Here is a 17,707-nt window from a genome sequence, read left to right on the forward strand (position 1 = left end):
AGAATTTTTCTGTAGAAATCTGCCCTTCAGGCTTGAATCCTTGTTCGACTGTTTAAATATAATCCCATATATAATTAGTTTTCATAATCTTTCTTCTATGTTTAATGCAGTTTAACTAAGATGCGTGCACTGGCACAGGCTACTCCAGCCCTATATGAGGCTTCAGAAAGTGTGAATCCTCTTGTTGCTATAGCATGTATCACTGTTTTCCCTTTAGTTTATTACTTGAGCAGTGCAAAGGATTCTTCCAGCTGATGATTTCTAGTCCTCAGTGCTGCACTGAATCTTTTGTCTGCTGATGCATGATAGTTCTTGGAAAGATTGGGAAGGACAAATTATTTAAAATGGAGGAACTAATAGATCCCGTAATATTTTCTTCAGGAATGCTATGCAGACTGCTGTAAGAAGTGCTCCCTTTCTAATGGAGCTCACTGCAGTGATGGACCTTGCTGTAATACATCATGTCTTGTGAGTGTTGTTGGAATGTATCTTTTGTCTCTTTTTACTTGTCCGTAGAAGTCATGTATAGACTGTTATAGTTAGAAGAAGAGAATGAAGAGGAATAGCTTATATAAACTGAGACTGTGTTATTCCAAACGATAATGTGCAATATAAATTCTGGAATATAAAGAGAATAATAAATTGGATTAGGTGTGTATTCATGTAGAAAATGGCTCCTATATTTGTGCCATTGATGAAGAATGTTATACTGTAGTTCTGCTTCCAAGTGTACGAGGTTTTTTAAATATTGGAGATGGAAGAAAAATACCTTAAATTTTCAAAATATTTTATGCTTCAGTTTTAGCCTTTAAAAGACTGAAACTGAAATCTTGCTAAATACTTTGAAATAACTATTGAGATTGTTTTGTTCTGTTGTTAGCCAAGCAAAAAAGACAAATATATGTGTGAACAATATTTACAGAGAATTAACATGAGGAGTCATTCCGAACAGGAGCCTTGAATTTTGCTTTTGCGTAATCGTCATCCTCCTGAACTATATTATTCATTTTCTAGTTTTTCCCACGAGGCTATGACTGTCGATATGCAGTGAATGAATGTGATATTGCAGAGTTCTGCCCTGGAGATTCTGGCCAGGTATGTATACAGAAGCTTTCTGTTTATACTATTGAAGTTTGTTAGCATTCATTTTATGTCAAGTGAAGAAAAAAATCCAGACTAACGAACTACACTCTCATAAACCTGCCAATAACTGTGGAGATCTCTTTTTCATCCTAAAGGAATTTTTTGAACATACAAATAAACTGCCATAAGCTGGAAAAAAATATCTAAGTGGACTCAAAGTACGACTTACATTACTTTGTTTGGTTTTTAAAACTTGCTTGGTTCTTTACATGTATCCTTATGGTATTTGTGTTAGATGTCCTCATATACTCTTTGCATGGTCCACAGCATAAATACAAATAGTATACTGCAAATGTGAATGGATTCAAATGTAGTAACATTAATTTTATGAATTAAAATAGTTTTAAATATAACTGGAGACATTGTAGACAATTATACCTAGGAGTGAAGTGTTATGTTTTTGAGAATGTAAACTTATAATAATTTTTAGAGCTGTGAATCTTAAGTATTTCTCATGCAAAAACATTTGGCTAATACTTGAAAGTATAGGTAACAAAGAGCAGCAAAAAGGCTATTTTAACTTGAGTTCTTTTATATAGTCACTGTTTGGTTCATCTTCCATTTTTGCAGAAACCTTGACTCTTTAGGTTGTATATGCTCCCTTTCAATACTGAGCATTTAGTTTCAAAATTGTTTGAGGACTTCATAACTGCTACAGTCATCCTAATCCTGCTACCGCATCAAGTTCTTAGCTTTGACAAAATATGATTCAGGGTAGATCAGTGGTGCTTTCTCTAGACATTCATTATAATTATAGATTAAAATAAATTAACAATAATCTCTTTTTCACATATCATTGAGACATCTACACTTACAAATATGTTGGTGAGATTTCGTTGTAAGTCTGTCACTCTACAGATGGAGGCTTCTTAAAGTGAGGGAGAAGGGCTAGAGAAATTACACTCTGTGTTGGCTAATATGGTACACTGCAGCAGCATACTCTTTCAAAATCTTAACCAGTCCCTTTTTGTCGAAGAAAAGCTTTGAGAACCAGTCTGTTCTTACCTTTAGTGATCTGAGGCTTCTGGAGCTAATGTCTTGTTCATACTGAAAAACTTTCCATGCCACGGGAATGCAGCAGTTAACATGGTCATAAAAGCCACAACCCTGGCAGTTTGAAGCAAAGGAGTGTAGACTGCAACTAACCTCTCGCATGCTCTCTCAATGGAACTGAAAGGGATGCCGTGGTAGTGCTGCACAGGAAAAAATATGTGGTACCAGCATTAGTTACCAAATACTCTGTTACTTAGCACATATGTGTTGCCTGTATCTTGCCTCACCTCCTTAATTTCCATTAAGAATATGCAGTAAAGATAGAATAAAACCTTGTTTTTCATGGCTCTTATGTAAGATTGCATTTAGGAAAGGATGTTCATTTTTTTTATCTGTATTAAATACTGCAAAGATTCCTGCAGTAGTTACACATTTCAAGGCTTTTAGTTATCTTGTTTACTTCATTAGGTTATCTACTTTGTGCATTGTATTTGTTTTCTAAAACCTGAAAACTCCCTATGTGATCCTTACATGCATTATTACTGTATACCTAATAAAAAATATATATATATACTTTTTTTCAGTGTCCACCGAATCTTCATAAACAAGACGGATATGCCTGTGATTCTAATCAGGTATGTAACGTTTTAAAATCCCTGCACATCAGCAAGTAGAAACTGACTAAAAGCTGTGTTTTTTTTGTTTTTTTTTTTTTAAGCCTGTCCTCCATACTTCTTCATGAGTTTGGTCTTTCAGACATGGATGATGTTTGTGCTTTGTGCACTCTATGAATAGTAAAAAATTTCTAGTTTGAATAAAATCTGCTTGGTATGTTTACATTTTACAGGTAGATCTTTTATTGCACTGCATGTTAATAAGCTCTTTGCAGCTATGTAAGTGAGAAGTATAAAGCAGCTGCTGAAATTTAAGTAAGTATTAGACACCAAAATACTTCAAGAATCTGGACCAATATGTGTCCTCTAGTTTTGACAACTACCCAGTTCATGAAAGCTATTATACGTTCCACTATGTGGGTGAAGAATCAAAATGAGACATATGTTGGGGGAGGGGAAAGAAAAGAAACAATGTTTAGCTTTCCTTGTTAACATGTTCTGTTTTGTTTTGTTTTTTTTTAGGGCCGTTGCTATAATGGGGAATGCAAGACAAGAGATAATCAGTGCAAATATATCTGGGGATCCAGTAGGTTGAATTTAACTACCTTAAATATATTTTTTTTCCCATTCGTTCTCTCCTTTGTTTTGTATTTTTAGGTGGTTGTATTTTTAATGTTTTTATTTTTTTTCTTGCTCTTTTCAGTTGAAATTTTCTGCTCAGTAAAAGCAGTGAAAAACTGTGGCTTGATTGCCAAGTGAAATTTCAAGTTGTAGACATTCCAAAATATTGATGACTTTGAGTTAATGTTACTGGAAAAAAAATTTTATTTTCAGGATTTTTTTTTATGTAGTTCAAAACAGAAAGGTGAAGGAGTTTTGTTTATTTCTTTATCCTAGCTGTAGTTCATGCTAAAGGTGTTCTGCCTTGTCTCACTTTTCTAAATCATTCTGTATCCAGGAAAAAACCTTATGTTAATCCCAGGTCTAGCTTAGTACATTAGTATGAATTTATATACACATTGCAAATTTAAGTATGTAGTAAAATAGAATTAACACTTGTTATGAATTTTGCTTGCACCTGAGAAGGGATAAATGCTCTGTGTAATGACTTTGAGATAGTGCAGCAGAGCAGACCTAATAGGATGTCCTGCACCTAACRTTTTCTTGTGTGCTTTTTCTAAATACAACAGCTACTGTTGATGCTGCCTATTTATGACAGAAGGATCCTCCTCTGAGTGGGGGGCAAGGGTTATTTTACCATTTATTGTTTGTTTTATGCTACTTAAATGTGAAATTGGATGGAGAAAGCATTTTCTTTGTCTTTTGATGCTTATTTGAGCTATGTGCTGGCATCTCACGCTCGTGTTAATAAAGACAATGGATGTTACAGTTAACTAATTTCTTTGCATCTTACACAATATGATATTTTAAAATGTTCAGATTTTCTTCTTTGCAATCATTTCACTGAAGCCACTCTTACCTTTAGCATTTTATTTTCCTCTATATAATTTAGGTGCTTTTCTTCATTTATTTTCTAAATTATCTTTTGAAAAATCAGATTGGCTTGTTAGTAAAATAATTATGGCTTAAATCCATCAGTTTGGAAAGTCTGCATGTGTTCATTTTTAGGAGTAGAAATCACAGTCTGTCTGTTCAACCTTGTTTTCTTTGTGAACTCCCTAAAAATAAATAAATAAAACCCTAAGTTAATGTCAGAAAGATATATGTCATATATAAAAATCTTTGATCTCCAGAAGTACAGATTAGGAATAATTGCAGTGGAGGGAATTAGATTAAATCTATGGGCAATTGTTACAACTGTGAACAAAATTAGACTGGAGATGTATTTAAATGGATACTATAATACAGTCACTATAGAGATTGCTTTTATAGAAGTCTAAAGCAAATACTGAACATCAGGGATTATTTTTAAAAGTCATCTGTAGGTGCCACTAGTTCAATCTGCTTAGGTTCCCACTGTTGTTGCTGGAAAATACCATCTGTATAAATACACTTGTGGTTAGATTTAAAATTTTTGTTAATGTTAAAAAATGTAGAGAATTGCTTTAAAAAAAAATCCATGAGTTTTTGTAGCTCTTGTCATCAGTGGACAGTACATTCCTTTTCTCATCAACAGAGTCTTCAGGATCTGACAAATTTTGTTATGAGAAGCTTAATACAGAAGGCACAAAAAAAGGAAACTGTGGGAAGGACGGAGACCGATGGATTCAGTGTAGCAAGCAGTAAGTTCAGTTTGGTAGAGATGATTTGCCTTTTAAGATAGATTAATATGGTCTAATAGTTCCTACTTTTTTATTAACATTTCAGCAGTTTGTTTTACATTGTTTTGAGTCTTCTTTCACTCACAAGATTTATAATTAAGAAATGTTCCGTAGCTCTGAAAAATCCATGGGTGACTCAGCAATGCAGTTCTTTAGAACATCTGAGTTTTCAAACAGATATACTGGCAGTTTGATGCTTTCAGAGGAGCTGGGGACAGGGCAGCAAAAAGTCACAAAGTTCGTAATAAACAGACACCTCAGATCGAGTAGGGATGATTTGGGTTGCAAATGCACACACTGGTTTTGCCTGCAGGAATGGTTCTGGAATTGATATCAGATTGTGCTATTTCAGATTTTTTCCAACCTTTATTTAGGCCAGATAGGAACTGTCTCTGACCTTAGGACACATTTGTACACTATAGAGAAAATGGATGATTCATTGCCTATGATCATGACTAGATGAATATTTGATTTAATTTCCTTTATGTGTCAATGATCATTCATAAATAGACTTAAATTTCTCCTGATTTATTTACTGTTTTTAATTCTGTAGTGTGCATGAAAAAAACTCAGTCTCTGAGTGGGTTATGTCGTCTTCAACTATTAAATGTTTGTCAAAATGGCATTATATTTTGTTTGGATTTTATATGACTAAATTTTAAGATAGAATCATAAGGAAGTAAGTTTTAATGGATATTCTTTGTATTCACATAAAAATACTGCTCTGCTGGTATATATATTGCAAACTTCATTTGCAGAAAAGCTTTCTTTGTTGGTTAAAAGATGCACAAAAATGGTCTAGCTGCAGAGCCACTTATAATCTATGCAGTTTTAACAAATACTGTTTCCAGCTGTTTCTATGACTTTGGACAATTCGAGCCAAAAATGTAAGTTTTAAGTTGCTGGCGGCTACTAAAGATTGCAGACACAATTTAACAACAGATAAAATAGCCCCTTTACCAAAATTCAGGTGCACACACTGCATATAATGAGTATCATTATGGTTCAGTTGTCCTGCAGGGGGAATAAAATGTAATTAAAAATTCAGACTCCACATTAGCATGCAGTGTCCGAGCTACTAGAGAGAGAAACATAATATAGTCTAGTATGACAAAATTTTGTGCAGTTTGGCTCTTTTTTACTATATTGTATTTAGAGCACATATACAATTTTGTTTATGCCAACATTAGGTAAATACTATGCCCTGACACATCAATTTAAACAGCTACTTGTTTCTGCCTTTGCCATTAATGTTTGCCAGTTAACATCAGATGCTGCCACTATTATGTATACCAAATAATATTTTATTTCCAAAGTTGTACACTGAAAATGTATCACCCAACTTACGGTAATACATTATTTATGACCAGAAGCAGCATTACCAGTCTTTTTTTTTGTAAGTTTAATTCATATTACTGCAGCAACTTTTTGATTATGTTTTCATTTTACAGTGATGTTTTCTGTGGCTTTTTGCTCTGCACTAATCTTACAAAAGTTCCACGAGTTGGTCAAGTTCAAGGAGAAATTATCCCAAATTCTTTTTATCACCAAGGGCGCATAGTGGACTGCAGGTAAAAGAAAGTAATGCAGTGTTCCAAGCTGATTTTTCTCTGTCAAACCTAAGCAAATTATGATAGAGATAAATGTAAAAGAATATGTTTTGTTAAATAACTAATAACTTAAAGCAAAGTGATTATTCTGGAGTGGTATTTCTCCCTTTGACTTAAAAAAAAAAAAAAAAAAAAAAAAGAGAGAGAGAGAGAAGAAATTAAAAAAAAAAAGACTAATACTCCCATATTTGAAGTGGGTAAAATGTGCGTTGCCCTCCTGCTTACTCTCTCTGAACCAAGAGAAGAATTTCATAGCCAGAATTTAATGCTCAGCATTGTGACTTTCCTGGAAAAATAAAGTAATAAATGTTGTCTGTAACTGCCAAAGATCCATATATTAATGTAATTGTTTGGAGTATTCTCAAAATTTGTGGCAGGATAAAAGGTTAAGCTATGGATTGGTTAAAGGACATGTTAGTGGGTTTACTCTACTGTCATGGACAAAACTGGATTTGTATTTTAAAGATATTGGCAACATTGTTATGCTAAGAATATTCTCTTGTGTAGGTAGAACGTGAGTGAACAATGGTTTTTAATTCCTGTTATTTCCCCCCCCCCCTTTTTTTTGTTTTTGTTTTTAATGTTACTTCTTGCCCCATGGGAAGTTAGTGTTTAGCATTTTCTAGCAAAAACATTCTGCAGCATTAAAAATACCCTTGGCTCATCAAAGACTTGATTTAGAAAAAACAAAATTCCCCCCCCCCCAAAAAAACCAAAACAAATTAAGGTGCATTTTTTGAGTATTTAAGTCATTATCTAGATTTCTTTTTAGTCTGTCAACTCGAACACTTTGTCAATGTTACAAGCAGACAGAAAGACTGTAACTTTGTTCATTTTGTCTGTATGCTTGGAAGAGAGAAAGCTGTGAGGTACCACACACTGACATGTTTCTTGTTTTCAAAAGACTCTAGTCCTAATACTAACAGTATCTTAAAATTTGTTTCTCCTAGTGGTGCTCATGTTCTTTTAGACGATGATACAGATTTAGGTTATGTGGAAGATGGAGCTCCATGTGGTCCTCACATGATGTGTCTGGACAAAAAGTGCCTGCCAATTCAGTCCTTGAACATAAGCAGCTGTCCCATTGGTTCTAATGGAAAAGTCTGTTCCGGTCATGGGGTGAGTCTGCACTGGATGTTAGCAGCTAAAGCCTCTCTGGCTGTCTCTTAGATTCTCTGTAAGACTGCCATTCTGTTACAACATGAGAAGCACAGATAAAATTATTGAAGTTATTAAATCAGTTTTGTAATTATATCCAAAGTGATGTTTTCATTACTAGAAAGAAAGAGCTTTGATGTCAGTTATAAAGAGTTTCTGTAATGTATTATTCATAATTCAGGCTTCTTCCAATCTTCAATTAAACTTTTTCCTGCAAAATAACACATTTATAAAGTGGTTTTGTGTTACGGAGTTATACCTGGTGATTTAAGTAATTAAATTCTAAACTATTGGACCTCAACAGAAATGATATACTTCTTGGATATACACTAAGTCTATCATTTTATATTCAGGCACATTATATCTTGCTATTTTATACGTAAGTTCATTAGTCTAGATGGTAGGTATGTTTTGCTGGACAAATACACTACTCCATGTCTTAACTGTAATATTGATAAAACTCTTCCATTTTAGGCTAGCTATACTTCACATTTTCCTTAAGGAAAGGAGGAGCCACTGTGGGATTCAGTTGACTGTTGCAGTTCTTACAGATACTTGCTTAAGAATTTTTTTTTTCCTCATGTGTAATTGAAGATGTGAAGTGAATTTGAGCCTCGCAAAGAAAAGTCAGTTGGATTCAAGAAGAAAAATTTTTAAATTGGAAAGTAGAGGAAGTAGTAGGAATCTGGAAATTCTCTTGGTACTTTTGGAGAGTGGTGTAAGCAATGAGAACTACGCTTCTTTTTCTGTTTTGCTTTGGATGATTCTGATTCACAGTTCTAAAAGAATATTTCAGTTCACCAAACCTGTCAAAAGATGCATTTATCTTCATCTTTCTAAATAAGATTCTTTGGTGAATATTTCAAGATGCAGAATGGGATAAAAATTAAAAAATATATATGCTATTTACTTCTAATCGTTATTGTATAGACTACTTAATTTACGAGTTTTCTTGACATTATGTTCCAGTGTCTAAAAGATGTTATTAACTGATTCCTAATGATTGATTTCCCTTCTAAACCTATAATCAAAATTTCATTCTTTGTTTTGTGTGTATTTCCTGTGTCATGTTTCTTCTTTAGTCACTTCTTCCAATAACACATTCCATGTTCTTTTTCATGTGGAAAGCATCACTTGCTAGCATCTGAATATATTCAAGGGTTAAAGCAAACTTTCAGGTTATTCATGTGTTACGTTCTTTCTAAACACTCAGTGTTACTGTTAAAATACATAGGTGGATAAATTTTATTCTGCAAATAAAATACCCAATTAGATGTTAAATGAACATAATAGAATGTGATAAAAAAGCCATTTCTGTCATTTTTTCCCCCCTTTCCTGTTCCAGGTGTGTAGTAATGAAGCCACTTGCATTTGTAATTTTTCCTGGGCCGGGACAGACTGCAGCATTGATGATCCTATCAGGGATACTGGTAACAAGAAGGACGAAGGACCCAAGGGTTTGTGTGATTTCAGTTTTGTTGTTCTTTTCAAATAATTATGACATTTTTCTGCTGGTACATGATAGTAGAACTGGTGAGAAATACTATACAGTCCTGTTTAGAACCAGACACTAAAATTTTGTGTCATTTAGATGATGTATGTCTGTCTGCTTTGAGAATTGGTAAAACTTTTATTTTTCTAACTTAAATGTTGGGAAGATTTCAATACATAAATGTATGTACTTCCTGATATTTCCTTCACCCCTTTTTCTTCATTCTTTACAATTTTTCTTTTCTGTATTTGGAAGCTGACTAAACACAGTTCTTATTTTTTTATATGAGAATTCAGTACTTACCTGCTGCTAGAGATTTCCAGTTCCCTTAGTTGTTCTCAGCGGTTTCAGAGAGCTGTGACATAACAAAGGGGAAATTGGAATGTCCCCAGTGAAGAAAGCCTTGGTTTTTCAGCATCAGGTTTCAGTGGGAAGAAAAAGAAATAAATAATCAATTCTTAAATTAGACTTATGCTGTTCTTAAAACCATTATTGCTTAGAGTTTTTACTTTTATGTACTTAGTAGGTATTTCAACTGAGTATGAAGTAGATATACAAAGAGGAGCTATTAGGAAAATAAATTGTCAGAAACATTTCTCGAAAGGAACAAAAGAACTTGAAATTCTCCCCAACTTCTCTGCCAAAGAATGTCTTTGGATTGAAAGAAGATAGAGTTTAAAAATGCAGGCCTTGTGGTGCAGACAGTAACTGATTACTTTGTAAAATATCCAGGTTTTCAAGGGTAGACAGAATTTTCTTATGTGCCTCTGTAGTGGCTCCACTTCTGTCTTGTGTGCTTTATTCTTTTGCCCCTTAGCAGAACGGTTCTGGCAGAGCTTTACTAGGGGCTGCTGAAGACATCATCTTAAAAGAGGTTCTCACTCTGAAGGAAGCTCTCTAGAACAGTCCATATTTGTATTAGGGAATCTTTGCAGGTACTTCCTGACTCCTAACTCTACCATGGTTCACTTTAGAGTTGCCTAGTTGTGCCCCATCTTACGAAGCTGCTTGTCTTACGATTTCCCATTAAAAAAAATTCCTAACTGTGGAATGCTGCTTACAGAGTCTTAAAAAAAAAAAAGAGCACTATAGAGCTGGATACTTCTCTTTTTCTCTTTCTGTGTGGATGAGGAGAGCACTATTTACTGTTGTGATATTTAAGAGCACTTGAATTTTGTCTTGCTTATTTCCAAGTGCTGTGGGTAAGAAATAAGATTTCTTCCTCTATAAAAAAGGTCTATAAGAAGGGCATCAAAGAAGGTACTTTTATCTTGTTAGGTTTTCGTAATTCAAATTAACTTGTGTAATTTCAGAATGGAAATACCTTTTTGAAAATTAATATATCTGTGCTGAAATGTTTAGAGGAAAAAGTCTTAAATGAATAGTATCTGTATGGATTTCTGCCAGTAGATACAGACATAACATTGGTCTCCGTTTTTCAGTAGACTCCACTAAAAAAGGCAGAATAAGTTTCTGTTACAAGATGGCTCAAAGAACAAATTTTAAAAAATAGAATTATTTTTACCTATGTTTTTTTTTACCTATGAATTTCTATGTCAGAAAGGTTACAGAAATAGTTTCCTGTAGTTCTGTAAAGCTCCAAGGTAATTAAGTATTTTCTTTTAAGATTTTTTTCCTCCTTTGTTACCAGCACTACTTATGTCATATGCCATTTTACAAGTCTCAGGTATAAACCAGAATACTTTGTTTTTCCATAGCCCTAAGTTTGAGTTTTCTCAAACTTAGTTTGAGATAAGTATAGCAGATTCAGGTGTAAGAACATCACATCTAAACTAAATGGCATCTATTATGACTAGAATTCTAGAATTAGGATTTATACTAGGATTAGTGTAATCTGACTCTCAAAGCCAGGGAAAATCCATGAAATAAAGCCTGGACAGAGTGAATAGCCCCATCTGTGGAACTGATATAAAGCCTTCAATTTGTACAGTATTGAGATACTACACTTCCTATATGTCAGTTTTTGAGAGGTTAAGTTCTTTCAAGTGGAATACATTGATCTTTCAGTTTTCCTCATTCTTCAAGTGGAACCATGTCCAGATTCCAAGAAAAGTGGAAAAGAGTTTTTAAGTATTGCACTGAGGATATGCACTTTTTTTTTCATTTAGAAAATATTGGATTTATTTTCATCTTTAGATTAACATATTTGTAATTTGGGGTTGATCTAACCTGTCAGATACCTGAACTGTTAAAACTGAAAGCAAAAAATGTATTTGAGGGATTTGGGCTGAAGACATAAAAGAGAGAGGAGATTTTACCCGTAATGTTTATTCAAAAACATAAACACAACCCTGGGAAAGTTTTCCATAGGTTACACAGTTGTTTTACAGATTTTTTTTTCTTTTTCTTTTTTTTCTTTTAAGTAACAAATCTCTTCCATCTATTTTATGCCTTTCACCATGTACAGGCAGAAAGACTATTTCTTAGAAGTCTCTTGATGATGAGCTATTCTTTGCAGTAAGATGAATACTCCTGTTGGAATTGCTACACTTTGATATAACACGGAGAACAAACTGTAAATAAATTTGACTCCTATTCCTTCATTGTGAGGCACTTTGAAGAAAGATTTGCTTAAGTCAATAACTTTTATGTGTTGTATAATTCAGGTCTTTAACCTCTTCTGATTTCAGTAATTTACTATGAAGCTTAGTGTTGAAACCTAGTGCTTAAATAGCATGAGAGTAGGTAATTATTTAGAGAGAGGTTATAAGCCTTTTTAGAGATGTGAAAATTCATATAATTGATTTAACAGTTTTCACACCATCAGTCCTGCATTGTTCTTACTACAAGTATGTATAGCTAACAAGTATTTCTTGCTATTCATTTATTGTTATAATTGATAATTGACTGCTGCTCCTGTTGCACTGTTTTTGTTTTTTTACAGATCTTTCCATCATCCATCAATTGCTTTTGCCTTCATTCTATATTTCAAGATTTAGAAATTAGCTGTCCATAATTATGTTGGTATTAATTCATGAGTCTCAAATTAGTTTAAACTCAGCAACCTACTGTATCCTGTACTAACAGACCCACACTAGAGTAATTCAGGATAGTAACTGTTTTGGGAAGATAAGGAATTCTTGCCATTAGTTTTTGACTACTGCAGAAATTTTGAATTAGGTTAGTGTTGGTCATTAGTTTTGAAGTCACTGGGGCTCCCTATGTACACAAGTTTCTTCCTTTGCAATTTCATTTGCAGAATTGGGCCCTCGTTTAGCTAGTGGAATGGTGTGTGTTTGTTTCTTTTAATGCAAAATTTATGTCTTAAGTGTGTGTGTGCATGTGTATATTTATGAAATGGAAGAAAAGGTAAGAAACAAGTTTCAAAATAGACTTTCTTCAACATGAAGACTATGAAGTTTTTGTCCCTTAGAGAATTTCCCATTAGGCTAAGAAGCTCGTATCTGTGAATTCAGATACTTGCTTACAGTCTATTATGACTGAATGAATCTATCCTATTTTTAATCTTTTATAGCACAGAAAGTGCATAGATGGTTTTTCTCACAAAAGTTCCCTTCAAAAATGAAAAAAAAAGATACTAAGAGCATCAGAACATTGAAATTTCAGGTTGTTACCTGAAACGCATTTCTAGTATAGGCTTTTCCTTTTAAAACTAGTGTTTTGGTAAGATATAGATAAATACAAAGTCACATATATAAATACAGTAGCAAAGGAATATAACAACTAATAATAGAATTAATTAGAAACAATATTTTCCTGCAATGGAACGGTTTCCAAAAAAACAGTTGTCATTTGTTTAGTTATATTATGGATACAGTATGTTTCTGGTGATCAAAAGGAAGTTTTTGGTGATTTTTTTAATACTTTGGCTGCTTTAAATAAACAGCAGGTTGAGGATATTCCATTTTAAGTAAATATGCAATAGAATTACAATCTAAAAGAAATAGTCTTAAATTTACAGGAAAACTTCTTACTGAAGTATTTGCAAGTATTCATATAAAGCCAGATATAGCACATTTCAGAATTTTTAGAGCTACAGTATTTGAGTAAAGAAAAGTTTGTTAGGAGGTTTAAATTGTTTGACAGAGAATGGATTACAGAGTAAAATTTTCTTTTGAGGTATTATTTCATGTTTTCAGACATATATGACTTGTGATCATTTCCTTAAAAGATCTTCCCTTTTCCCTCCGCACAGTGAGCATGGCAACTAACAGGCTAATAGGTGCAGTGGCAGGGACCATTCTGGCCTTGGGGGTGATTTTTGGAGGCACAGGGTGGGGAATAGAGTAAGCATTTTTCTTAGTTTGAGTTTTATGTTTGGTGCCTAGTGTGTGAGGTAACCGTACGCACCTGAGCCCTCTGTGCATTACCCCATTAGCTTTGTCATGTGGTGACCGTATTTGTCGTGTGATTTGACTGTGTCTGTGTCGTGTGATTTGCTCATGCAGTGTTGAACCCTCTCCTGTCTGGGATAATGTGGGGCATAAAAAAATAAGTTTGTGAATATTTACATCGTCACAATATAATTAAATGTCTAAATGTTTCCATCACTCTAAATTATAAAAATGGGAAAATTTTGAAAGTTTATGATTATTTTTCAAAATGCACTCATAGCAACCCAGACTATTTGATATAATTCACAAACTCTTTATTCCAGTCCGTGGAATTTTCAGTCTAATAGTGGGTCACTAAATCTGAGAAAAGGAAATTTGATAAGAATAGTGTGTATATATAGCTAGTTTTACAGAAAATTTCTGATGTTCTGTTAGGATTATGTTACCTTAAGGTAGTAGAATGCTATAGTATAGAACTCATATGTAGAGCATATATACAAGAAATACATATTTTCATTGTCTTTTCATAATTATGGGGAAATAAGCTTAAGTGTTAGCCTGCTGCCTCAATTTTAAGAGTGGTTATTTGAGAGAGAGAGGGGTTTGGTCAGTGTATACTAGAATGAACTATCTTTATTCTGTGTGCACAGAACACAGTGCAAACCACAGAACAAAATGCTGTTATTCTGCTCATCTGACATTTCCAACTTCACTGTTCTTCTAATGCTGTATCACCAATCTTCTAAAGGCATCTGTCATGTGACAGTGCGCCTCTCTGAACGGGGGGAAGTGGAACAAGATAGTTTGATTTCTAATCAGACTGTGAAAAAACATTCATGCACAGTTCTCATTAAGGCCAAGGCAATTAGGGAGTCTTCCAATAATAGGCAGCATTTTGTGTGCTTGGTTTTGCAACTCTACATTTAACTTCTCACTTTCTTCTGAACTGGACTGTTACGCGAACCCCACAGCTTAGATTTGCGGGAGAGTTAGAGAGCTTTGCACCCACAGTGGACAACTTACAGAAAAACAAATAAAAGGAAGAAGGTCTTGGACCGTCTGCTTGAGAAAGACCAGGTCTGTGTTTTACTGGTGGCTTTTACGGCTGTTTGCTAAAGAATGAAGACTGTGAAGATTTAGAGGTTCAGGACTTAGATTCTGGAGCACAATATATACTAAATAGGGGTATTCTGAAGCAGAGTATTTACTAGTGCTTAAGGACAATTTTACCTTCTGCTTACACTGTCTTGTACCCTTCTGTTTTTTCTTGCCTTGCCTCCTGTCACAGTTCCCCTCTGCTCTGACCGACATCCCCATTTGTTCTTGCTTCTGTATTCTTCTGCTCTAATTCCAGCCTTTTTTTTATTTATTTGCTCTCTCTGTGACCCCATCGGTCTTTTATCCTAGTCCTTTGGTTCCTTCAGATGTGTATCTCCAAGTCAAGCCACTGCTGCGTTTTGCTGCTTGGTTTCAAGAAAGAACAGAGGCAGCACAAACACCCTCCGCATTCCCAGTGCCCTCTGGTCCCTGGTGGTTGCCACAACAGGTGCAGGGGAGGTTGTGTTCGTCACCTGCCTGCTCTGTCTGGGCAGCAGTGCAGTGGAGACACAATATTCAGAGTTTGGAAACTTGACCAGGTTGGGATGAATTTTTACGGTTATGTAGAAAGGCCCAATGCCAGCGCTGCGCTTCCTTCTCCTCCCTCCCCACTTCACTTGTCAGTTGTAAACTTTTCTTCAATTTGTAGAAATACTTCAGCTTAATGCTCTGTGAAGTTATTTTAGTAATCACGTAGGATAATACAGCTGAATCATTTTCTTCCAGATTTCATCCTGAAATGGACATCTGGCTTTGATAACCTAAGCTGGAGGATTTGGTTGGCAAGCGATAGGTAAAAGGAATAAACGTTTTAGAAAAGAAAATATCAAACAACTTGTTGGTTGTTACTTTCAGGACAATCTGTAGTAAACTCACCTCTTATATGACAAGATGAATTTCAAAACAATGTATTGTTCTTTCTTTGTAGAGTCTGTCTGATGATGATTAAGATTTAGGGAATAGTCTGAAATCCAGAGAAATTAGTGAGAGGTATGTACTGTTTTAACACTGTCGGTAGGTTTTGTATCAGGCTCTTAAGAGATGGCTAGAGATAACATGGTAGCAAAGAGCGGTGGCCGTGCCGGACAGCGAGCGCCTTGCGGGAGTGGGGTGTGCCGGGGGTCTGGTGCGCGTGCAGAAGCTTCCTCCTGGCTAACTGTGCCTGCGGGTTATAGCAGTGGGCCGTTACGGAGAACAAGTGAACCCTGAGCGCACATCACCAGTCTGGGTGGAAACTGACCCCACAGTACAGTGGTGGTGAAAACTTTTCTCTTGCTTTCAGTCTGCATATATTAATGTCAAGCACCCAAGTCCAGTGAGCAGAAAAGTTTATTTGGCTGAAACTTTCTTATTTATATTTTTTTCATAAATGTTATTAACTAAAGTAACAACCTGATGCAATGTGCACTTCATATTGATAGCTAAATCCTACTTTATTAATAATCTAAATTCATTGATATGCTTGATAAAACATAATGCATATCTTTAAGGCAAGGTAAACAACAATATGTAAAATTATTTGTATTCTATTTTAAGTACTTTCATGTGTGGTCTGTTATGTTCTTTAAAATGGCTTCCCAACAAGCCACTTACATCTTTGTAAATATTTTGAACTTTGGAACTCCTCAGCTGGAGAACTCTATCCCCATAAGCAAGGGGCTGATATTTAGTAATCACAAGCATTTCACCAGCTGTTTTCACACTAAAGTCTTGAAATTAGATTATAGTCTTGTTGATAAAAGTAAAATTTTACCTTGAATGTTTCCTTTCCAGTTTCAATTTAGGAAAAACAGCTCTTTCCCTGCCTTCATATGAACTACTCCCAAAGTACTGTGAAGCAGTTATAAAATATTCCACAGGAACAGGCATGCCTTTATCCACAGCCATCTATTCTTTACTCTGCTATAAGGCTCTCTAGCAGATTGCCTAATAGTTACAGGTATTCAATTTTTCAAAATTGTTTTGTCAAAACTGAATGCCACTTCTTTTACTTAATGACACTTTATGAAATTGAGTAAGAGCTGAAAAATGTTTTTTCACAACCCCTTTAACATTTACTGTAATTTCATTGTTTTTCTGCTTAACCAAACCAAATTGGATTGTATATTATCCTCTTCTCTTTAAGTTTTAATTGAATTCTTCCATACTTACAGTAAATAAAAACAGTAATGGTGTCTTGTATTGAAAGTCCAGTCTGCCTGTTAAATGGATGTGCACTAGCAAACATCCTCCTCCCCCTTCCCCATCTCTCCCCCGCTCCCCAATTAACAACCAGGAACATAGTTTTCCTGTGAGGAAATGTTGAAAAGTGGCCATTTGGTACTTCCTTATCTAAATTATGAATATAGTACTATCAGTTAATCATAATAAATACTGCCACGTTTTTCTGGAGAAAATAACATTCTATGGCTAGCAAGCAATCAGCTTCAGAATTTTTCAAGGTTTCTAAAATTGTTACAGACAATAGTTGCTGTGTTTTTGATCTTCTGCTGTGTACAATCTTTTGATAAAGAAAATCCAAAGTCGTACTTCTGAGTCGGATACAGGAGCTCATTAGGCCTACTAACTGTTGAAAGAATGTTTTAACTGGGAATATAATGCCTGTGAAATGGCCCTTGTTTACTCTCCACCACGCTCACTACTGTTGATTATAGCCAGGTGGAATTTTAAAGGTAAGTCTAAGTAAGTCTTCCAAATTGTGAAAAATGACCTTAATTATTGTTGTCAAGTTTGTGCACTGCTTATATATGTAAAGCTCACTCTATTTCTTTTTAGTCCGAGTCTTTTACTGGTACTCCCGAACACTCTTTGCTTGGCAGGAAGGCATTTTTAAATCAGATGTTTGAAAGGATTTGGGAGAATGTATATTTTGCATATTTTGGTACACTTGTTTGAAACAAATAAACAAGCAGTCCTGAAGTCCTGGTGAGCTCCTCAGAAAACCAATGTACTATTCAGCTTAAGTTCATGGCAAAATCTGGGTTTTTGTTCTGTAAGATGA

General features: G+C 34.7%; 1 protein-coding gene across 5 annotated transcripts in view; it reads left to right on the top strand.

The window, feature by feature from the left end:
• The window catches only part of ADAM23 (ADAM metallopeptidase domain 23), a 73,507-nt gene that overhangs the window by 45,304 nt on the left and 10,496 nt on the right, over positions 1–17,707 (top strand). For all 5 annotated transcript variants that reach the window (XM_085299366.1, XM_085299367.1, XM_085299369.1 and 2 more), the window contains exons 17-24: positions 382–468; positions 1,015–1,095; positions 2,721–2,771; positions 3,273–3,336; positions 4,888–4,993; positions 6,484–6,603; positions 7,593–7,761; positions 9,146–9,257. In XM_085299366.1, the coding sequence (XP_085155492.1) occupies positions 382–468; positions 1,015–1,095; positions 2,721–2,771; positions 3,273–3,336; positions 4,888–4,993; positions 6,484–6,603; positions 7,593–7,761; positions 9,146–9,257 (790 nt within the window). The remainder of the gene's footprint in view (positions 1–381; positions 469–1,014; positions 1,096–2,720; positions 2,772–3,272; positions 3,337–4,887; positions 4,994–6,483; positions 6,604–7,592; positions 7,762–9,145; positions 9,258–17,707) is intronic.

This window comes from Rhea americana, unplaced genomic scaffold, assembly GCF_003343005.1.
Source record: "Rhea americana isolate MKP2758 unplaced genomic scaffold, rheAme1 scaffold_15, whole genome shotgun sequence".
NCBI classification, from domain to species: Eukaryota; Metazoa; Chordata; class Aves; order Rheiformes; family Rheidae; genus Rhea; species Rhea americana.